Source organism: Eutrigla gurnardus, assembly GCF_963514095.1.
Source record: "Eutrigla gurnardus genome assembly, chromosome: 5".
NCBI lineage: Eukaryota > Metazoa > Chordata > Actinopteri > Perciformes > Triglidae > Eutrigla > Eutrigla gurnardus.
Window position 1 is genome coordinate 25,370,770 of NC_139919.1, and position 22,116 is coordinate 25,392,885.

At 42.9% G+C, this 22,116-nt stretch overlaps 4 protein-coding genes across 8 annotated transcripts; 2 read left to right on the forward strand and 2 right to left on the reverse strand.

The window, feature by feature from the left end:
• Window positions 1–761: 761 nt before the first annotated feature.
• trim105 (tripartite motif containing 105) lies at window positions 762–5,433 on the reverse strand. Of its 3 annotated transcripts, none has more exons than XM_084010482.1 (7): window positions 5,331–5,422; window positions 4,506–4,820; window positions 3,231–3,326; window positions 2,363–2,596; window positions 2,223–2,236; window positions 1,953–2,068; window positions 762–1,746 (listed from the first exon to the last, which is right to left on the reverse strand). In XM_084010482.1, exons 2-7 carry the CDS (start codon window positions 4,788–4,790, stop codon window positions 1,187–1,189), a joined length of 1,305 nt encoding a protein of 434 aa, XP_083866608.1. In that variant the 5' UTR covers window positions 4,791–4,820; window positions 5,331–5,422; the 3' UTR covers window positions 762–1,186. The 3 variants fall into 3 exon arrangements, with proteins under 3 accessions (XP_083866608.1, XP_083866607.1, XP_083866606.1); XM_084010481.1 differs by having other exon boundaries at window positions 4,506–4,873; window positions 5,331–5,415; XM_084010480.1 differs by having other exon boundaries at window positions 763–1,746; window positions 4,506–4,829; window positions 5,331–5,433.
• A 934-nt stretch (window positions 5,434–6,367) lies between these two features.
• On the forward strand, window positions 6,368–12,247 carry npy7r (neuropeptide Y receptor Y7). 2 transcript variants are annotated; one of them, XM_084009424.1, is made up of 2 exons: window positions 6,368–6,404; window positions 10,350–12,247. In XM_084009424.1, the coding sequence occupies exon 2, from the start codon at window positions 10,402–10,404 to the stop codon at window positions 11,515–11,517; it is 1,116 nt and encodes a 371-aa protein (XP_083865550.1). In that variant the 5' UTR covers window positions 6,368–6,404; window positions 10,350–10,401; the 3' UTR covers window positions 11,518–12,247. The 2 variants fall into 2 exon arrangements, with proteins under 2 accessions (XP_083865550.1, XP_083865549.1); XM_084009423.1 differs by lacking the exon at window positions 6,368–6,404 and adding an exon at window positions 7,738–7,907.
• Window positions 12,248–13,230: 983 nt separating this feature from the next.
• Window positions 13,231–17,822, forward strand: prelid1a (PRELI domain containing 1a). Of its 2 annotated transcripts, XM_084008998.1 has the most exons (6): window positions 13,231–13,340; window positions 13,908–14,027; window positions 14,810–15,035; window positions 15,135–15,248; window positions 15,641–15,719; window positions 16,395–17,818. In XM_084008998.1, the coding sequence occupies exons 2-6, from the start codon at window positions 13,936–13,938 to the stop codon at window positions 16,514–16,516; spliced, it is 633 nt and encodes a 210-aa protein (XP_083865124.1). In that variant the 5' UTR covers window positions 13,231–13,340; window positions 13,908–13,935; the 3' UTR covers window positions 16,517–17,818. The 2 variants fall into 2 exon arrangements, with proteins under 2 accessions (XP_083865124.1, XP_083865125.1); XM_084008999.1 differs by lacking the exon at window positions 13,231–13,340 and having other exon boundaries at window positions 13,909–14,027; window positions 16,395–17,822.
• Window positions 17,823–17,878: 56 nt separating this feature from the next.
• Window positions 17,879–21,752, reverse strand: mxd3 (MAX dimerization protein 3). The gene is made up of 6 exons (XM_084009000.1): window positions 21,592–21,752; window positions 20,809–20,908; window positions 20,660–20,689; window positions 19,979–20,093; window positions 19,680–19,845; window positions 17,879–19,152 (listed from the first exon to the last, which is right to left on the reverse strand). Exons 1-6 carry the CDS (start codon window positions 21,659–21,661, stop codon window positions 19,034–19,036), a joined length of 600 nt encoding a protein of 199 aa, XP_083865126.1. The 5' UTR covers window positions 21,662–21,752; the 3' UTR covers window positions 17,879–19,033.
• Window positions 21,753–22,116: the final 364 nt, after the last annotated feature.

Here is a 22,116-nt window from a genome sequence, read left to right on the forward strand (position 1 = left end):
GGTGCATTTCATTGTGCCACTTTTCCAGCGTGAAGAGGAGGCAGCAGCATCCTGCTTCAGCTCGCCCCGAGGCCCAGCGAGCGGCCGGGAGGCATCCCCACTGTCACTCTGTTTACGCGACCTTTCACCTGGCGGGAGGAAACAGGACGTCAGTGCTCGCATGCGTGTTTGTGAAGATAACCCCCGAGTGCCCGCCTATTCCTGCCGTTTAAGTGTCGGAGACGGCTCATGTATTCATAAGCTGCGCGTCGTGCTTTGATGATGCTTAATAGCATCCTTGATTATTTCAAGTGAGGTCATGGATGAGTGCAGCTGCATAAAAAGAATCAAAGACGATGTTTATTTAGGAAAGAAAAAGTGATTTGGTTTATTACTTGCATCAGCAGGTTTTACAGTAATTGTCTGCCAGGAAATGAAGATGTAAATGACATGCAATAACATCCTAAATATACTGCATAGACTGAACCCTGCAAAAAAATCAACTCCATAAGGAATATGTATATATTATATCACATGTACAAGATCAGGCACATACAGTATAATGTATATTTATGAATGTACAAATAATGATAAATCAAGGAGCTACTTGAAGTGACCTGAATAACTCATAAAATGCTGTGAATTTACATTTAGGTGTTAACTTTACCAGAAAACACATCTCAAGTAAAAATGCATAAAAATTCATTTCAGACCATTGAATAAAACATTACAAACCATTCAGTTGAATCTAAAATCTCACAGTAAAGTGAACAAGTCCTTCATGCTCATTGAACACAACGGTGATTAAAAAAAACCCTTTTGATTTGATTAGAGATAATTATTCAGATTACCATTTGGATGTCGGACATTTTCATCTATTTAAGATATTTGATTGTGAATAACCATCGTCGTAAAATGTAATTTAATACAAGCTTCATTCAACCCCAGATGGTTGAATATAGAGTTTTAATGTGTTCTGCTGATTGACAAATCAACAAAGCATATTCATATGAGAGCACAGGAAATTTGACATTTCAAGGTTTTTAGGGTGAAAGAAAGAAAATGTATGCATCTGGTGATACAGACCAAAGTGCTTACAAGGGCAGGACTACATTTTAAAAGCTGAGTGAGAGGAGTTATTGGTCAATAAGTGACTGGAGCAGGACAGCGCTTGCATACTGAAAAGCCTTTATTGATTGTTCCCATGTTAGCCAGACAGAGTGACAGGAGGGTAGTGGAGGAGTTTGATAGGCGGAGATTTCTGAGTGCTGTCACTAATGCACGGGCTGAAAAAGGGGAACGCCTTGCCCCTTGGCCCGTTGGTGAACGTGTAGAGCAGACTCATGTCATCTGCGTTATAGAAGGACACCCTCCTCTCCTCACAGTCTAAGAAAACCCCGAGCCTCTGAGGCGAGGAGCCGAGCTGCAGCCTCGTCCAGGGCTGCGTGCCGGCCGAGTACTCGCCCCCGTTACGCAGCCGCAACGTCCAGTAGCCGCTTTCGGGGCTCAGCTTGATCCGGGTGTGCCTGTTTACGGCCTCGGAGGCCACGCCCAGGTCCCACTTGGGTTTTGAGCCCACTTCTACCTCCCAGTAGTGTCTGCCCGACTGGAAGCCCTGGGCAGCCAGAATGTTCACGCACTGGAGGAAGCGCTTGTTGTGGTCCGTGTGCGGGATCATGACGTCACATTCGACCGCCGCGGTTCTGTCCCTGGACACGTGAATGTTCGGGTGTGCCGTGTCGACGTCAAACGTTAATGGAGAAGGACCTTTGGGGTAAACAATTAATTACATTTTAATAAAATTCAGCAGTGTGTCACAATTTTAATTGAAAAAACATCCAACGGGAAAATGGTGTCATTACTGTGATTCTTCTGCCACTTTTATATAATACAGTACTTTTTTGTAATTACTGCCATTGTTGAGGCAGAACGAGGTTTGTTTCTAATAAAAGGCACATCGCAGAGAAAATTACCTGTCTTCAAAGACTTAAACATCCGTCTCCATGTGATGTACTGTAATGGGGCCATGTATTTGTTGCTGAAAGCATTTGTATCGAATTCTGGGGCAATATCCATCTGCACACATGGCCTGTCGGGGGGGAAAAAAGCAAACATGTATTCCGTGAGGGTCTTTCACTCTCAGCACAAAAGACGCCAAATTGAAGTTGAAATCAAATAAGCGGATGACAGGTGCAAAAATGGCACAAGCAATCAGACAGTCATAAACCCTGAAATGCACTTACGTTAGCGGTGGAAGCTAGAGACGGGGAAATGAAAGAAAAAATCACATTAGCGACTGTCAAACTGATGCAAATGTCAAATTACTTTCATAAAAGTTGAGATATTCCAACGTGACTGCTGTTTACATTTCAGAAACACTCACCTCAGTCAGTATGACGTTCTCATTGGCAGCACTAGCCTGCTGTAGCACCCTTATGTTGTTCTCCAGCTCCCTCACCGCCAGCTCCGTGGCCTCCAGGTGGCGCTGGACTTTCTCCAGCTCCTCCTCCTGCTCTCTCCTGAGCTGCTCCAGCGCGCAGGTCTCCTCATCATGCAGAATCTGATAGAGAGCTCTAAATTCCCCTTTGACACGAGCCTGCAGATCTGCGCCGACTCTCTGCGACGGGGAAAACGAATGATTTTACAGGAAAAGTAGTAATGTAGCATCTCACTCTCTTTGTCAAGTGGCTTGTTCCAGTACAGCTCTGAATAACTTCCGTCAAAGTGCACATCTCGAGAGGGGGTAATGAAGCTACACTCCGCATCACAGATCTAGGTGTCAAACACATACAGACTATTTAAGCAGGGAAGGATTTCCTGTCCATCATCTCAGCACAGCATGCAAAAGCAAGCACTTATCTCCCATCTGTCTCATACAAATTAGATGCGTTTTCAGTCGCCTATGCCTGTGCAGTTAGTCACATGGCGTTAAGTGTCTTGTCTATTGCTTTAACGCTTTATTCAAACTGCTTGCTTTGATGCAGAGGCGGGCTTTCTGCTGAAGCAAACAATTGTCACGTAAGAATAACGCTATATAATGCGGGTTAGACACAATTAAGTCAGGGGTTATTTGTGTACCTAAGCACAAGACCATTATGCTTTACATATCAAAGCACAGACCGTCACTTACCACCATCTGCAAACACGACTAAATATACACAGTGACATATTGCAAACAGCCATTAGAGAGGTTCATGTGCATTCTTATCTGTTAAGTGCTGCCACCCCTCGAGTTCTCCAGAGGAGTGTACCTTTATGGTGTCCATCTTGTCTTTGTCTCTGCGAATACTGTTGAAGAAGTCCTCCTTCCTCAGGCAATGCAGCTCCAAGGTCTCCTTCAGTTGTTTCTGTACAGCCGTATGCAAATCAAATTGGTGTAGAGACAGAAACAACAGCACATAGGGAGAGCCTGAGCAGAGCATCGAGGAACTCATAAACAACTGTTAACGTGCTGAATAATGAGCGACCACAGAAATAGCCCTGCAATAAATACTGCTACCTTCAAATGTTCGGTTTCTGTTGAGACGGATTATTTTGAGTCAACTCTATGGTATGTTCCGAGGATGGTATGTTCCGAGGATGGTATGTTCCGAGGATGTACTTTGTGTTGTTGTTGCATTAAACTGCCATTTTTTTTTTTAAATGTTCATCTCATATTTCGTCCACCTCATAGGGAGGAGCAAAACATGCCTATAGGGTCTATGAGAAATTGTTTAACATTGCAGTTATGACGCCTCTACGCTTTCCTCAAATATGAGTTGTCCAACGGAGATTACGGGAAGTGACTTTATTCAGCCAAGAAATAGTCTGACACGAAAGGTCTTTATTCTGCCACTCGTTGTTTTTCTATGGATAAAACAAACAGGATTCAACATGGTCATTAGTTAGCTTTTGAAAGTTATGGTAGGTGGATTTTATTACCTTCCAGGCGAATAGATGCCCCCTGTTTCTGGTCTTCATGCGAAGTTAAACTATGCTACCCAGCTTAGCTGCTGGCTTTAGCTTCATATTTACCGGAGAACTTTCAGCAAGATAGTGACTAAACATCCCCACCTCTTCTATAAAAACAGCCATAAATGTGAATAAATGCTTTTGAGTGTTTAGAAAAACACTAAAATTGAGTCAGGATTTATTACAGGAATTTTTGTGCGTGTGGTTTTATCATTCTGGCAGTGCATGTTGGTTTCCCCCGATGGTGTTAAGTCATATATCCTGTCATACAAAGTAATATAAAACAGGGAGTGGAGGGCGAACTTTGCCCTGCGAAACCCAAGCGAAATGTGTTCAGGGTGGAGCTACAATGACATAAACACGGATGTGGACTGGAACATGGAATACAATTGTATTTAACTTACAAAACACCCACTTTCTATCGATCGGTTTACTTTGGAGCATAAGCTTATTTGTATATGATTACCGAGCACTTAACGACACTTTCCAGATGACTGGGACTCGGGAGTGAAGCAATACTGGAAGGCAGCCAGGCAGGATCAGGGTTAAAACAGACAGCGGAGACCTGAACTCACCTCTAGGTTCTTGATGTAAGTGTCCGAGGTGGTGGCCCGGACCTTCTCCACCATGGCCGTCACAAGGTAGTTGGTTTGAAACTGCTTGGAGCTGAACTCCTTGCGGCACTGCGGGCAGGTGACCGGCCCCTGAGTTCCCCTCCAGTACCTGGAGATGCAGGGCTTGCAGAAGTGGTGCATGCAGGCCAACATGACGGGCTCCCGGAACAGGTCACAGCATATGGCACAGGTCAGGTCCTCTCTCAGGCTCCATTTGGGGGATTTGGCAACAGCGGCAGTGGCCATGGCGAAGATGTGCTTTCTGTTCTCCAACGTCTGTCCACACTATGGGGAAGTGAAAGCAAATGGACGGGATAAACACTCCCTTCCTGAGGACAGATTAAGGGTGACGCTTCTTTTTGTCAGCTGAAATTAAAAAAAACTTCCTGTTTTCGCCATTGTCTAATTATGGATCCAACACCTTCCCTGATAACAAAGCGAACGCAGATAACTCCCCACTTGCTCCTAAGGAAGTGCTAAACACACACTGTGACGTGTAAACAATGTTGTACACAACAGACAGTTCAAGTGTAATTGTTAGTGACGGTGACCAGGAGTAGGAATCGTGTGATTTATATCACGGGACTCTTTAAGCTAGCTTGCGACTGGTTTTTAGTCGGAACAACGTTCGCACGGATGTTTTGGTTTGGTTTTACAATGCCTGAAGTTTAGCTAGCGTTTAGCTTCGTGTAGCAGCCAGTTAACACCCTCTTTAAGCGACACACACGTAACACTTTGACACGGCGACTATAATCATCTTTCATTTAACACTTTTCACGAACTTACGTTGTGTATCGTTCGGAGAAATGTGTGGCCAAACACTTCAAAGTCCCTCCATTGCTCTTTGAGCCCTCGGTTTCGACTTGGCTGCTGTTTGGGAACAAAGCGTACGAGCGCACTGCGCATGTGCAAGATAGAGCGCGCCTGTGATTGGTCCATTTGTTCCACAGGCATAAGGCGCTTCAGACAGACCCACAAGGAAATGTCAAAAAGTCCACGACATTTTCAGGGTATTTTGTGATTTTGTCAGTTATTGTAACACTCTACATAAACCTTTTCCACAAATATATGATTAAAGGCTATGATTCTGGTGGAGAAATGCTAAATCAATTTATTATAATGTGATTTAAAGGAGCACGCCAGTGATTTATTACTGCATTTCCATAAAGTTCAAACAGGTTTTTTTTTTTTTTTTTTAAGAAAAAGAAAATGAAATCAAAGCAGCCCAGGCTGAAATATCATGACTTTTAGTTTAAAGAACTGGATCCTACATTTTGCATAATGCAAGAGTGTTTGACATCATAAAGGTCACATTATACAGCTGTTTTCATATGCAGAATAATACTCCATGTATGAAATCAGTGAAGTGCACCTGTTACTGAAAAACTACTATCTATAATTTGTACTCACAGAAAATGTGGAAAATAAACTCCCCCTGACGTTGTTAAAACCTTCATTTTGCTGTTGTTAAAAACTCCATAGAGGTTACAAATATATAGGATCAGGATCAGTTTTGTTTACCGAGACACACTGGCCGTGTCTGAGAATATCAGTTGGAGCTATAACTGGAGCATCCCACACAAATGTTTACCCCAGGAATCCAATTTGCAGACTTCACAGACAGTCCATCCTTATAAATCAATATTGAATCACTGAAGAATTAAAAAAAGACTGTTATCTGCATTAGGGCTACAGTCTCCACCTGTATGAGGCACACCAAGAGCCAAAGGGAAAAAAGGAGGAGGCTGGAATGGGATTTCTCATTTTGGCTGTCCTCCACTCCCACATCGATTAATTCCCCCAGCCTACACACAGATGGGCAGACGGACAGATAGAGACAACCCTAGCAGTGTGTGCACGGTGAGTTTTCTGGCTGTATAGGACTTATATAGGACTCCACAGTCTCTGATTTGAACAGAAACAGGGATGAGATGGAGAGAAGAAGGCCACATGAAGGGAATCCTACAGATTAAGTATGTAGATTTATACGAGCACAGATGACTGAAAATGTAAACTGACACAATATATCATCGTTTTCTAAGACTTACTTTCCAGAACTTGTTGGGAGATACAAGCCCATGGCACAGAGAGAAATACTTTACTAGCGTATTCAAGTCAGGCTGGGGGAACTGTCAACCTTGACTGGGGACTGACCCGGAGCACACGAAGGCTGGGGGGCAGCTCTCATAATTGAACAGATAAATTGAGGTGGAGAGGCATGCCTGCCCCAGTCAATAAGGGTAATCTTTGTTGCTGAGTCAATCAGTGCACCATTACCTCATCAATAAGACATAAATCTGAGCTGGGATGGTGACAGGCAACTCTCAACGGCTCCAGGGAAAAGCAAAAACAAGGCTCAAGGGAAAATTCTGTCGTCAAAATCGTAAACTGTTCATGTCTAACATGTTTAGGGCTCCCTAATCATCTGTTGACATTCCCACTACATGCTGTAGACAAGGGGGAGTCATAGCAGAGTCATCAGGAGCTGCCAATACGTTAATTGTTAATTTACATGTTTTTAACTTGTTCAGATTTTTTTCAGGACTCTAAATCCAATGTATTTCGAGGTTACCGCTAAGTGGCTACAGTTCTATTGTGCCTTCCTTGGAAATGTACTGTACTGTGCACAGTATCAGCCTTGAGAAATGTCCTGACGACTGCCTTTTCACAAACCTCCCCAAGCTTTGCTATGTTGAATGAGGGGGGGATGAAATGACACAGTATAACATCATTCATCAAACCCCACAGGGGTGGGAATCATTCAGGTGACACGACTGGACCAGAATACCAAAATGAGTGATTGAAATTCCCAAACAAACCCCAGATGTGCTGCACCTTAGTGATCTATTTCAGGGCGTCATGTGTCTTCCTATAGGGAACCAGCTAAATCTGACAGTGGTGGTGTCATGCAATTAACACCAAACGCACCAGCGGCAGGCAGGTGTTAATGCGATTGTGGTGCGATTGTTGAAATTCAGCAATTTGCTTTACGATCCTGAATTGCTCCAAAGTTCATTCAAAGTTGCACACGTGAATAAGATGAAGAAATATCAAGCTTTAAAGAGGAAATCCTCAAATCAAAAAGATGAAAATGCAAACGTGCTGCGTTGGCACTTTAAATGACATTCTGTGATATTTAATTCGACGTTTATGTGTAATGCAGTGGCAATGAAACACCATAGATGCCTTAAAATGTCCGGAGACGGTCACCGATTCTGTGGACCTGCCTCGGGAACGCACAGTCGAGGGACAAGATGCGCACTCGGCGCTACAGCTTGGGAGGAGCTTCGGCATTCTCCCCCCCCTTGTTTCACGCCACTCTCCACTGAAGACTCGTTCGCAAAAGGAGATATAGGGGGAAAGGTGAGTCCGTTCATGTGTGGGTAGCGTTCTTTTGGACCTAAAATGATTATTGCGAGGCTACTTTAATAACAAGATGTGTCCTTGGGGAGACACATATGCAATTATGTGTCCTTTTTGTGGTGAAAGTGTATGTGCGTAATTTGGATACGAGAAAAGGAACAAGTTTCCAAATTGCGATGTGAGTGTTTGTGTTGAAGGCAGACGGTTTGCACCTGTCTGGCTGGTTGAAGACGCTTTGTGTTGAGGAGCTCACTTGGAGGGATTTGATTGCGCGCTATTCAGTAAGTTAAACAAGTGGCGACAAATTACGCACGACCGAAGCATCAATGCATATTTGATTGGGAATTTGATTTCTCCTCATAATTTGATGGGAGTGCGTGCAGCTCACTAGAATCCGGTTACATTGTGTTTTGTTTGTTTGTTTTGGTGTTTTTCTTTGGGTTTTTTTGCTTTTTCCAGCAGGTGTAGTCGAACAGTTTCCCCGATGGATTACAGTCGATGATCAGAAAACGGTGCTTTGACATATTCCTGATGTAGTGGACGTGTCGCCTGCGGTCTGCCTGGTAAAGCTACTGTGTCACTGTCTGCTCCTGATGACAGAGGCAGGCTTGTGCATGCAGTTTATTGGCACTGCAACACTGTGGATGTCACAATATGTTCCATATGGATTCAGAGATATCCTGCGAGGGATTTCATCATGACTCACACTGTCAATTCATAACCTTTAGGCCGAATGTCTGACATTTTGTACTTAAAATCTTCAGGAGCCTGGAGGCTGTGTGATTGATTTGAATGTACAGCATCTTAGACACACACACACACACACACACACACACACACACACACACACACACACACACACACACACACACACACACACACACACACATTCACATTTGTTGTCTGGAGAGGACAATAACACGCATTTAGCATGATCAACCTAAAAAACACCAACATTTACTCAATATTTTCCACAATAAAATATTTATATGTTAATAAAATATAATAAATGTCAGTAAATTATAGTGTCTTTTATAGTCTTGCAAAAAAAAAAAAGGGAAAACAAGCTACAGGATCCTCAGAGCAACCAAAGAGTGTCTGTCACCATTGAGATAATCTCTCATTAAAGGGCGTCTTGCTTCTCTCAGTAGTTTCAGGATGAAAACTTGAGGGCAGATGTGAAAAGTTAATTCAGGCCTGCAGCACACACACACACACACACACACACACACACACACACACACACACACACAAACACCAAAAAATACAGTTTTAACACTCAAAACACACTATTGTGGATTTGCTGAAAGCCTCCAGCTGAGTTAAATGCCACTTAATGTAATTAGCGCTCATCCCCTTAACGAAGAAGCAGAGATTTTGCCGTTATTTACCATTCAATCGGTGAATGTAGTTCTATATGTGTCGTGACCAAAGTCTTCTCTCTGTCACAGGTGCATTGACAGAAATTGTCAAGGTAACCAACTCTAGAAAATACTGAAAAGAGAGACACCGACATGTGTATCATGGGCCAGCACTGATCTTTCTGTCGTCAATTAAGCACACAATATTCCCTTAATGAGAGTCTGCAGACTGTGAATGGGAGCAGACGGCGGCTCTGTAGCTTTGAACTGCCTGACACCTCCTGATCATATTGCTTCCTTCATCATGTTCCTTTTGCCTTTATAATGACACAGGTGTTTGTGTCCCCTGGAAAAATAAATAACCTGCATGCTGCAACCAAACAAATACTTGTACGTGGGCCGTGGGGGAAAACATTTTCAATATAAATAGATCTAGGTTGGAATAATGGTCTGTGTGAGATATGATTTTTTTCTTTTTGCTTATCATCTGCTACTGAGATGCATATTTCCTTTTCTTCGCTTTTCATATCATCCACTTCCTCAATGCATTGTCGGGCAATTGTTCTAATAATAAGGCTGTGTGCATAATAGAATTCTGTTATCTTCTAAATTGTTTTATTACTCCCGAGATAAAAAAAAAAAAAACCCAATGTGGCTTTAATAATTATGGCACCCCCAACTACCCCTTCCAGGATTATGAAGAAAGTAATTACATGTGTGTTTCCTTTCTGTTCAGCCAGATTTCATCCGAGGATGGATTCTGTCAACGCTCTTCTAGTTCTTTCTATGTTGTGAAGGAGACTCCAACAATAAATGGTGGACTTTATTTTAAGCAAGAAGAGAGGGAGATAATGGGAGTCAGGAGGTTTTCCGGGGGTCAAAATGAAAGTTCCCAGCAGGCTTTCTGTCTTTGTCAAGCATTCAAGTGAAAAGCAATGGGAAGCCAGTGAGGGACCATGTGGGGATCCATTAGGGGCCACATGGAACCCCCAAAGCCTTTGCACAATGACAACTTTTTGTCGTTTTTATTTTCATCGTTTTGCCCGTCTGTCAGAAAAATGATCTCTCTTTCTCTCCTCAGGTGTCGGCACAGCCGCGATCTGGCATCTACCGGTAAAAAAGATCATTTAAAAATGAGTCCACCGCACGCCTCCAACACCACGAGCGAAGGAGAGGCTGGTGAAAGCGGGCCCTGGTCTCTACTCAACGGCAGCACCGGTTTACACCCACCCGGTTTCCACACGGACATCACCAAGCACCTGGGAGTCCAGATCACCCTGATCTCGGCGTATTCCCTCATCATCCTGCTGGGGCTGCTGGGAAACACGCTCGTCATCTACATGATCATCCGCTACCGCAACATGCGAACGGTGACCAACTTCTTCATAGCTAACCTGGCCCTCGCCGACCTCCTGGTTAACACTCTCTGCCTGCCCTTCACCCTGGTGTACACTCTGCTGGACGAGTGGAAGTTCGGGGCCGTGCTGTGCCACATGGTGCCGTTCGCCCAGGCCCTGAGCGTGCACGTGTCCATCCTGACCTTGACCGTCATCGCTCTGGAGCGCTACCGCTGCATCGTCTTCCACCTCGGCCGGCGCCTCACGTGGCACTCCAGCTTCCTCATCATGGCGTTCACCTGGACCGTGTCCGCCGTCCTGGCGGCGCCCCTGGCCATCTTCAGGGAGTACCGCCACGAGGAGATCCTCTCCATCAACCTGCGCATCGCCGTCTGCTCCGAGAAGTGGCCCCACGGGACCAGCAGGGACGGGGTCATCTACAGCCTCTCCATGCTGCTCCTCCAGTACATCCTCCCTTTAGCCATCATCAGCTACACGTACATCTGCATCTGGGTCAAGCTGAAGAACCACATCAGCCCGTCCAGCCGCAACGACAGCATCAGCCGCCGCAAAAAGACCACCAAGATGTTGGCCCTGGTGGTGGTGGTGTTCGCCATCTGCTGGCTGCCGTTCCACATCTTCCAGCTGGCCAGTGACCTGGACCTGGTGCTCAGGTTCAAGGAGTACAAACTCATATACACAGTGTTCCACATCATAGCTATGGGTTCGACTTTTACCAACCCGGTCCTGTACGGGTGGATGAATAAAAACTACAGGAATGGCTTCCTCATGGTCTTCCGCTGCGAGGATAAGCCGGACTCCATCCGGCCCGAGGGCTCGTTCAGGACTCGCTCCACGAGAAGGCTGACTCTGAGCGGTCGTAATGGCGAACGCCGCCCTACCGCCGTGTGAGACGAACAACGTTATAAAATAAGCCCGTAGGATGTGACTGACTTTTTGGTGCAAAAGTAGCCTTTTGACTTGAACGGCCTGATCTTGAGTATCTACGGAAATGGAGAGGGCTCAAAGCTTTGCATGCAAATCGCTTTATGTAAGGCTCTTCTTTCCTTTGTGAATGGTACTAGTGAAAAATACATTCGATGGATCTATTTAAATATGTGTTTGAGATGTTAACTTGCCTGTTATTTAACTCAGTACAGTGTGGAATGTGTCTCCTTGTAATGTGCAATTAATGCACTCCATTGCATAAATCACCTGAGGCTATTAATGTCTTACCGACTTACTTCACACTTGCTTTTTCTGTTTGTCAGCTGTTGAAAGCATTTGGATGATCTTCTCTTAATTACTCCAAATGCCGTGTTTTGGATTAATCCCAATGATCTCGCAGAGAAACGTTCGGTCTTCATCCAAGGAATCCAGGGGAGGCAATTATCTGTCCAACCAGGACGGTCGTTTTGCTCACCAGGCAACCAGCTGTTCCTGATTAGACGGCCCAGCAGAGCTCTGCGTCCAAAGGAACGGGATCGAAACCCACTGGACTGTTTGAACTGAGATGTGGGCAGCTGCTTTGATAGAAAAAAAAAGGGATTTGGCAGAGACAAAAATCATAAGTCCACACTCAAACGTGTCCTTTGTTGGTGGTCTTTTAATAACGAACGCGTGAACATTAATCGACCACGTGGCATCTCGGCACACGTGTTTCCATGCAGTTGAATTGGGAGAAAGTATGTTTTGTGTGTGAAAATAAACAGATGTTTGCTTGGATAAGGTTTGGTTGAGTGGATTGTAATCAGGGAACGTGTGATGAAAATAATACAACACACAAACACTGATACCATACAGTCCATGCCATGGGGCGTGTACCCTCCATACTTAGGGTAATACAGGAAGATACATTTGAACTCCATGAACTTGACAGCTGTAAATGGGAAGTCTACATAGAGAGCAAATATCACCAATAAACATTCAGACTTCATTTTGAACAATAAAAAATGAACGAGTGGGTCAGAATGACATTCAATAAAGCATTTAATGAGCAACCAGACAAATGTGGCATATCCTATGTATGACCATTCATTTTTTTAGAGATCATTTGCATTGGCTTTGTATTGCTAGATCTTGACACCCACATTGCTGATTTCCTGGCTCAGCCTATGTTCCTTTATGTACTCTAGATTATTATAGAAACTCTAAGCCTTTATCAGGACTGCCAGCAGACAAACATTGAGCTCAGACCCATGATATTAAACCCTTTGGGCATTAGGAGCTAATGTCTGAACATTTTGCAGCAGACTGGAGATGTTTTAAGGGATGATTTTATGCATACAAGATTATCCATCTGTCCTCAGAGTGCGGTGCGCTGAAGGGGATATATCTCCAAAAATAGCAAGACACGGTCAGATTAACCTAAATAATTTAAGGGTTTTTTGGTTTTGTTTTATCTTTGAGTTAAATATGGATTGAAGGAGCATTGCAGATGCCACTTGCTGTAGTTCTGACAACATTACATGACATTTGACCCAAAACGCTTCATCAAAATCCATAAAAAACACACTTTGAAACTCCGAGGTGTATTTTTGCACGGCCCCCTGCCGCCCTCTAGTGTCCAAAGTAGGAATCGCATCTGCACCACCTACCGGATGTGTCGTCAATGTTTGACCTTCCTCTGTAGTCCGTCACATTTGACATGATTTATCGGTGGCTACGCGGCGAAGTTCACCCCGGCAGGAGTATAACATGCTAATACTTCTCTTTTGAATGTCGTCGCAAAACAGGTACACCGCCTTCGCCATGGAAATTTACCATTTTATTGAGCGTCAGTAAAAGTAACGTCTGAGCCGAACCGTGCCATTCATTCATACGGTTTTGGCTTCATGCTAGCTAGGCTAGCTCACGATGCTAACGAGGAAGCTAGGGAGTGCGGACGTGACAAATGTGATATCTGGTGTTGAAATGTTCGTCAGCCCGGGCTCGTAATGTTAGCCACATTGCTGGTTGTCAGCCACAGCGGTAGACTTTGCGTGGTATTTGTGAGATATTATTACATTTAAGTATTTGACTGACAGCTGTCAGCTAACGTTAGCTTCCAACTGGAAAGTTTGGTAAAAAATGTGCACTTGTTGACGACTATGATGTATTTAAAATGTACAACATAGTTAAACGAATGTAAATCATGTAGTTAATCCAATGTCTATATTTTTATGAATAAATGCTCTCGCAAATTTCGAGAAACTGACCCTCGACCCCTCCTCCGTGTGCTTTCATTGGCCTCGGGGTGGACCTGCACTGTTTGTTCAACAGTGAAGCAAACTAACACATTTGTTTGTTTTGCATTTCCACAGGGTTTTGCCTCAGTAAACCAAAGGGACAATGGTGAAGTATTTCTGCTGCGCAGGTTTGCTGAAAAGCACCTGGGACCAAGTTTGTGTTGCCTTCTGGCAACGATATCCCAACCCTTACAGGTGAGGCCCCGAGAGATAAATAAGCTTATTTATCCACATTTAATACATAGTGATGTCTCAATATTTATATACTGATGAGGGTAAAGTATTGAACACAACTAAGTATTTACTTTAGCTGTTTATATTTAGTTATAACGTACGTTTTGAGCTACATTACTTTTTATTTAATTGTGCTTTATAATTTATCTTCACTCACTGATGTGATATAACATAATTCAGCTACCTCACGAGGCATTTCATTTGAATACTTTTACTAAATTTTGATGCTATTGTACTTCTACTGAGGTATAATTATGAATTACAGGAGTTTAGCTGTAGTGAAGCACTTTTATGGTAAGATGTTGGTACATTTACTTAGGTTCAAATATCTCAATACTAGGGATGGGATGAAATAAGATTTCATTTAGATTTAAAAGAAAAAACACTCACAAGTTCATTGTGTTGAATTTTCATAACAGTTAATATTGTCACCTTTAAAAAGCGGTCTAGTTCCCTATAATGGTAGAGAAGTAAAAGCTACCGCCCTGTTTTTAAAAAATAGAGGAAGTATCATGAAATTAAAATAACAAACTCACTCCTGTTGCCATTTTTTAAATCCTTTATTTATGCAGGGAGATTTATTATTACCTTATTTAAAGTTGTTTGAAAATGTGTTTCTTATGAAGATCGATGTTAGAAATTAAGAGTTTTTGCTGGATATACTTCTTCCTGAAATGATTAAATTTAGCACTTTATGGATCAATAGAAAAAACATCTCTTAAGCCTCATCTTTTCCCCCACAGTAACCATGTTTTGACTGAGGACATCATTTTCCGAGAGGTTACTCCAACCAACTGCCTCAGATCCCGACGACTGTTGACCAAAACGAGCCGATCGCCTCGCTGGATGGAGCGCTACCTTCCAAAGCACATGGCCAGCTCAGCATACATCATAGAGGACTCTATTGTGGACCCTCAGAAAAGGACCATGACCACGCTCACGTGGAACATCAGCCACGCTCGCCTCATGGTACCACAATGTTCGCTTCCATCGGACACTCGGCGTTGCACGTAGTAGTGACATGGCCTCACGTCGCTTTTGTTTGTGCTTTTTTCCTCTTTGTCACAGTCTGTGGAGGAGCGGTGCGAGTACCAAATGAACTCTGACAATGGCAGCTGGACAGAGATAAAAAGAGAAGCCTGGATCTCTTCCAATGTCTACGGGCTCTCTAGAGCTATTCAGGTCGGTAGAGTGAAGTGTGCCACGCTACGTAACAGCTGAGGGAAAGGGGTGTGGTGTCTGAAAGGGAGACTGACACCCACCCACCCATCTTTCATTCTGTAATTGTAACATAATACACAGTGTTAAGACGTAACAGCTGAGCTGATGAAACTGTCTGCCAAGACTGAGGTCATCGAATGATTTATGACAGAATCAAGTTTATTTGTGTAGCACCATTCATACACAAGGCAATTCAAAGTGCTTTACAGATGATATGAGTTATAGGTTGCTAACTGGGAAGGCTTGTTTGTACATATGAAATTATATGAGGGTTGTTAACACGTTATTCTTATTCTATTCTCTGTCTAAGTGTTTGTTTTTGTCTTTGTTGACTTTGTGTCTTCTCTTTCCAGGAATTCGGTCTTGCAAGGTTCAAAACCAGTGTCACAAAGACAATGAAAGGCTTTGAATATGTGCTGGCCAAAATGCAAGGTAAATTGTAGATAAAAATAGGATCATTAATGAGTGCACCGCGTGAACTGCTAGAACGAAGGCATCGTTCATTTTAGTAGCAACACCTGTGCTATTCCTGCTATGACGGATAAACCTATCTAGGAACAATTGAGAAGCTGCTCTGAAGCTTGATAGGCTGTTAATATTCAGTTTAGCAGACTTAAAGTACAAGATGGACAAATATATGACAGGGTAAAAAGAAAAAGTGTGGGATTTGGATGAAGCTGAGCTTGCTGAACAGCTTTTTAATGGGCGTTTAACAGGAAACGGTTGGGAATCACTAAAGCCTTAAAATATGCAAGTCGACTTTTTTGTAAATTCAGTGGGATCCCGGTTGTTTCTTTCCACTGCCATGAAGAGTTGCAACAAATCTTACAATCTTTTTATTTATTATAGATATTTAGTTTGGCTGTAATGAGGCAGTAAGAAAGTCAAGCTTTTCACTTGTCGGCTTGACTGTATGGTTTTAGCTTAATATCTGCTAAAATCAAAAAAAAATATGTGGCAATTTTTCAGTCAAAACAAAGCACTTGTGATATGTCACTGAGAGACACACACAGAAGCAAGTATCTGCTGTTTATTACACAATTCAGAACTATGAAGTGATAGAACATAAATATTTCTATAACCATTGTCTTTTCTGCCTTTTTGTAGGTGAAACTCCATCCAGATCCTTAGCAGAAACTGCTACGGAGCGAGCAAGAGAGACGGCGCTGGCAGCTAAAGAGAAAGCCAAAGACCTCGCCTCGCAGGCCCAGAAGAAACAATATGTGTGACGAGCTGCTTTTTTTGATACTGGGACGGATTCGTCTTTACCCCGCAACCCTCGTGGTCCAAACTGATCCCGCCATGGGTCGACACCTCTATGAGGACGCCTCCGACTGGAATGGTGGGTGGACCATAAAAAGGCCTGAGCTGGGTTCAAGAGCCTGTACCAGCCTCCTGGAATAAACTGAACCTTTAGAATCGGGTTGTAACGGTATAGAAATATCACGGTATAAGGTTTAGAGGTTATCACATCGCGTACATTTTCTAATTTAATGTATTGTAATAAAAAATGTCATGAGTGAGAGTGAGACTTTAAGTTGCAGACGTGTACCTCTAGTATATGTTAATTGTTAATAATCGTATGACATTATTTAAAAAGCTCACACCTGATGTTATTTTTCATTTAGTAGTTATTAAACCTGCAACAGTGGTGCTAACAGGATAACTAACATGCCTCGGTTATATAACATATTATAGTTTATGCATTTTTTATTTGTTTTCTAATTATGTTAATTATCATGCTTCTGTTCTAATTCATTTTTGGGTCATTTTAACTAATAATAATACAAATGAGTGTAATAATTTCTCCTCTTACCGTTAGAGTTTCATACTGTTACAACCCAACCTTTGATGTGAGGTCATCTCAGTACTAACCATACAAAGGGATCTGAGAGGAATGACTGAATATGGTTCTGTGTGCCATGAACTCATATTAATAGCACTTCACCAGGCTTGATAATATTCCTCAGACCTTTGCTTAACCTTTGTGCCCATCGACGTTTACCATTTACCTGTTCATTTCAATATGTCATGTTAGTTTATAATATTTGTATCAACAGCTTTTTTTCTTCTCAGATCAGCATCAGCACCACCAAATATCTGATTCATGCAAATTCATGTGTGTGGTTTACTTCTTCCGTTTGTTTCGTCACTTTCACGTTGTCTTTTAATTCACCCGATCACACCTTAATCATCCCATTGCTTTGAGTTCAAGTGCATCGATTGAAGAAAGGTCTGTGTTGTTGGGAGTCGCAGCTTGATAACAAATAACGCACTTTATATTCTTGATATAAAGATCTGCTTGCAGTGGACATCAGAGACTTCAACTTAACTATAATGTGTGTACAAAGGCAGAAATTATACCTTGTATCGTACATTCAGCTTCGGTCTAAAGATGCAACCCATGCAACAATGTGCTTATTGTATCGATATATATCAGCTTGTCAATAAATGGACAGTTCCTTCGTAACCATCGTGATGTTTTAGAACCATAAAGGTCTAAATATGTACATGTTTCCCAACATTTTTGGGCTGTCGCAAGTATTGTAAGCATTGTTAATAAGTCCAGTAAAACAATCAGAAACGGCACATAAATATACAAAATATTTATTCAATAAAAAAAGCTTACACCAGTACAAAAATGCTACATTATATTACTGGGCGGAGAGACAGATGAATGCATATGTACTATTAAAAGATAAGGCATATTGCATACAAAAGTGAAGGGGAAAAGCACCTTCAGTCATTAAATATATAGCAATGATTATGACACTTGTAATGCAGCATAAATTGCATAATTACTACATGTTGACGTAACCTGGCTGACTGTGGTGCGTGCATAACAGACCTTTATATTGGGAAATGCACTGTAGTGAACAGTTGTGATGATGAACACTTCTTAGCAGTGAGGGAAACTGTCATCGTACCCCCCCTCCCCCTCCCTCTCCATACGCTCTCACAGTATTCGTTTAACACGGGTATGAAAAACCTTGCACTCGATCAGACTCAACTGTGTACAAACACGTCAAATTCATATTTGCCACAGTAACTTAATTCCCGGATATAAATGTGCAAATATGACCAGTTGGTTTCTGTTCACCGTTCTCGTTTCGGATACACCCACAATCTGTTCGAAAACAAAACAAGTGCAATGCGTGGACGTTTTGTGCAACAGAAAAAAAAAGAAAAGGAGAAAAAAAAAAAAAGTACTGAACTTAACTTCCACAATAGCACAATAATAGGAAACACAGCACAGATGGATGTTTAAGTGCATTCTGAATTTAGTGCTAAAGAAAAGCTGTATGGAATAATAAACCAAATCTTATTTAAGGCAGAATTCAGTATAGACATACATACTGTAGTAAAGAATAAGTTAAGAGGTTTGAATAAAAGCCCTTATTTGGGCATTAAAAAGCCCTTCAAGATGAATGAGTGGAACTGTTTCAATCATTGTAAGTTGAGAGAAATGCCAGATAATGCATATATACTGTGTGTGTGTGTGTGTGTGATGTTACATCCATCCCAGCCCAGTGATTTTAACTGCTATTCAGTGCAAACGGACACAGCTCATTCATTTCATTTAGCTTGTAGTCTGACATATTTTGAGAGAAGGAGAATGTCAAAAGTTACCCCCTGTTTAGTTGTACGGTAACATCTTTTTCCATTCTCCCTCCATCTGTTTGTTTTTGGAATGTGTTTCTCCTCGCTCCCCCCCACCCCCCCTCGACTGTGGGTTTTTACTGCCGTCATAGCCAGGCGTTGTCCATGCTGGAGTAACAGTGGTCTGCACCCGCGTGCGTGATGCTCAGTCCGTCAGAGTCCAGACAGTCGAACACGATGCCTTCCACGTCGACCTCCACGTCCTCTGTAAGGGGGACGAAGCAGAGATCACACCCATTCAGTGGAAGGACGTTTCACTCGTCACACTTACAAACTAGGGCAGAGTCATGTGATCGCAGTCAATATCATGATGTGACGAAGTGGAAAATGTGTGGAGGGGGGAAAAAAAATATTCAAGTAATCAAAGTGGAAAATAAAACACTTTGAATCTTTCATTCAGGCAACAGAATTTTGGAAGCCAGATATGGATGTCATGTTATTCCCCTGAAGGCCGATAACAACTAATTTTGAATTACTGCCACGCTCCGGTTCAAAGGACGGTTCTCAGGAAATAACACACCTTCCAATGAATAGACTACGCTCATGTACGACTAACAAAAAGGTGTCGACCACAAATCAGGAGAGACAGAGAGAATAACACGATGAGGTTTCTATTTTTGCAGCCTCTTCTGTACCCTCCATTAAGATCACAACCACCACAGGAGATGAGATGACACTTCTTGAAACCAACTTTACAATCACACTTTCATCTTAAATATTAAAAAAAACTACCTCTGTCGGAGTCCGACCTCTCCGACGACATGGTGGACCCCTGGCTGTCGTTCCTCATCCTCTCTGTGCCTCTCTGCAGCTGCTCCAGCCGAATCCGCAGCTCCCTCTGCTCCCAGCGCAGGCGGCCCTTCGTCTGCTCCGCACTCTCGTCCTGCTCCTGCAGCTTCTGAGAACGCAGACAGACGGGCAGACAGACAGGCGGAGTCAGCGGGTGGACCACAACGTCGCTGCCACACCTCAGACAACAAGCCCTCGGGAACCCGGGGACTCCCACCGGTTTTGGATGCGGTGTGGTCTACCTTTATGTGAAGCTGGGCCCGTCGCAGCAGGTTGAGCGTGGTGTTCCTCATGGAGTCAGATGACAGAGGGACTTGCTTCTTGAGCTGCTCCAGGCAGTGTCTCAGCTGAGCTCGTCTACGAAGCACAACAAACAACCACAGATGCTGTTAATATCCATGCAAGTGTTTGAGAGTGCTGCTCACTCCTCCAGCAGAAAATAAATGCTACGTTATATTACTGGGCGGAGAGACAGATGAATGCATAATATTATACACAAAATCCACTCTTTTCTATTTAATCAAACATCTTAAAGAGACTTAAAGCAGCCAGAACTGTTGCCATGTAACCATAATGCTTAATTTGTCTATAGTTTATTGTATGCTTGCTTGTTTCTCATATTATTTTGTATTCTTATTGTTGTTCCTATGTGCTCAACACCAACCTGCCAATGGGACTAGAGATTGAAATTAGCCACCTGGCTATAATCTCATGCATTTACATGTAAATGTACATGAATATTTTTTTAAATAAATAAAAATACAATTTACAAGATAACAAAGTTTAAAGCACGCAAAAGTGACGGAAAAGCACTTTCAGTTATTAAATGTATATGCATCATCATAAAAAAAAGACAGTGCTAAGATAGACTTTGAGGATCTGTTATTAATTAATGGTTAATTAGGATAAAAAATATGAATTACCTGTTTTTTTCCAGCTCGTTGTGAACTGACCTGCGTGTGCAGAAAGAGAGACATGTTTGTGAGTTATTACAGCGGTGCTTTGTCAGAGCTAAAAGTCGAACATGACAGCCACACCCTCCCGTCCGTTGTGTCTTATGCAATGTTTTCACCTATTTCCACCGGCCGGTATCTTTTTGCCCTTCTGTCTGCTCCTCTTGTCGGCGTGATCCGGACTGAGAGGCTGGAGCGACGCGTATCCGTGTTCTGCTTCTGTGCGTAGGGAAAGAAAAAGGGAAAATGCAAAACAGCGGTTTAAAGAAAAATAGTCCGAAATTCAAATTATTTTTAAATATAAAGTTTCCCACGCGATAAAAGTGGGTGAACCCCCATAATCCAAACAATTACGCGTTTATTACCTCATCTATTCATCCCGGGTTGTACACCGAGGTGGAACAAAAGCCACAGACTGCTGTCATCAGCATCATCAGCTGGACGATTTTGTTTTTGGCGCCATTACGCACCACCCCATTCACTATTATGCAACTTATTCTCCGCAGCATCGCGATCATAAATACGCAACGTAACGTGTAAATAATGAATGAAACGCATTAATATTTGGCGTTTTCTCCCTCCTCCTGTCCGGCTTTCATTCAACCGCGATGAAGCCGGACCGGGTTCACATTCAAACCGGACCCGGATTGGCGCCTTTGAGTACAATGATGGGACCGATATGTAGGTCACTGAATCAAACGGGAAAGGTCGCCTAGAATAACATTTTGAATCTCGTGCGTTCTCGTCCGGTTTGCGTCGCATTCTGCGCCCACGTCGCGCTTTCTTTCTTGGGTTTTGCGCGCTCAGTTCATAGTCGCTTCATTGTGTATTTTGTTGCTGTGACAATAACCAACTTCCTCCTCTCCCCGGCTAGACTTGACAGTTACGGTAAAAACGCTCACCTCGATCTCTCCTCTCCAGAAACTCGGCGGCGCGCAGCAGCACCTGAATGTTGCACATGTTCCCGTCCATTTCTTGTGTTTGTCAAAAAAAATATAACACAACCGAGGGGTAATCAGCCTACAGCGGTCGGTGTGAGCGTCGGTAGCTTGAAGTGGATGAAGCTGTGTGTGTGTGTGTGTGTGTGTATCTGCGGCGCTACGTCCTCATATCCATAGAGCAGCCCACTCTGACGCTGCATTCACGTGTTCCACGTAAACTCGGACATTTGAGACCCGGCGGATATAATAATAAAAGAGGGTGAAGTAAAGGATTTACTTACCAGATGGCATACACACTATTAACGTAAACTATATTTAAAATATATTTTTTAAAGTTCCCTCTCGTATTATAATGAGGCCATGGGCATGTCATTATGGTGCGTTTAGGTTCACCATTCAATATTTCTGAAAACAGTGAAGGCATCGCCAGACAACGTAAAAGGTCATTAGCGAAGCCTCCACCCCGTCCCATTTCACGGCAACTCT

Coding starts and splice junctions, on each gene's coding strand:
- trim105 (XM_084010482.1), bottom strand. CDS start 4,790: ATGGCCACTGCCGCTGTTGCCAAATCCCCCAAATGGAGCCTGAGAGAG. Junction 3,327..4,505: donor CTTACATCAAGAACCTAGAG/GTGAGTTCAGGT, acceptor ACGGCTGTACAG/AAACAACTGAAGGAGACCTT. Junction 1,747..1,952: donor GTTTAAGTCTTTGAAGACAG/GTAATTTTCTCT, acceptor TTTACCCCAAAG/GTCCTTCTCCATTAACGTTT.
- npy7r (XM_084009424.1), top strand. CDS start 10,402: ATGAGTCCACCGCACGCCTCCAACACCACGAGCGAAGGAGAGGCTGGT.
- prelid1a (XM_084008998.1), top strand. CDS start 13,936: ATGGTGAAGTATTTCTGCTGCGCAGGTTTGCTGAAAAGCACCTGGGAC. Junction 14,028..14,809: donor CGATATCCCAACCCTTACAG/GTGAGGCCCCGA, acceptor TTTCCCCCACAG/TAACCATGTTTTGACTGAGG. Junction 15,720..16,394: donor TGTGCTGGCCAAAATGCAAG/GTAAATTGTAGA, acceptor GCCTTTTTGTAG/GTGAAACTCCATCCAGATCC.
- mxd3 (XM_084009000.1), bottom strand. CDS start 21,661: ATGGACGGGAACATGTGCAACATTCAGGTGCTGCTGCGCGCCGCCGAG. Junction 19,846..19,978: donor GGGCCCAGCTTCACATAAAG/GTAGACCACACC, acceptor CTGCGTTCTCAG/AAGCTGCAGGAGCAGGACGA. Junction 19,153..19,679: donor GAGGTCGGACTCCGACAGAG/GTAGTTTTTTTT, acceptor TCCCCCTTACAG/AGGACGTGGAGGTCGACGTG.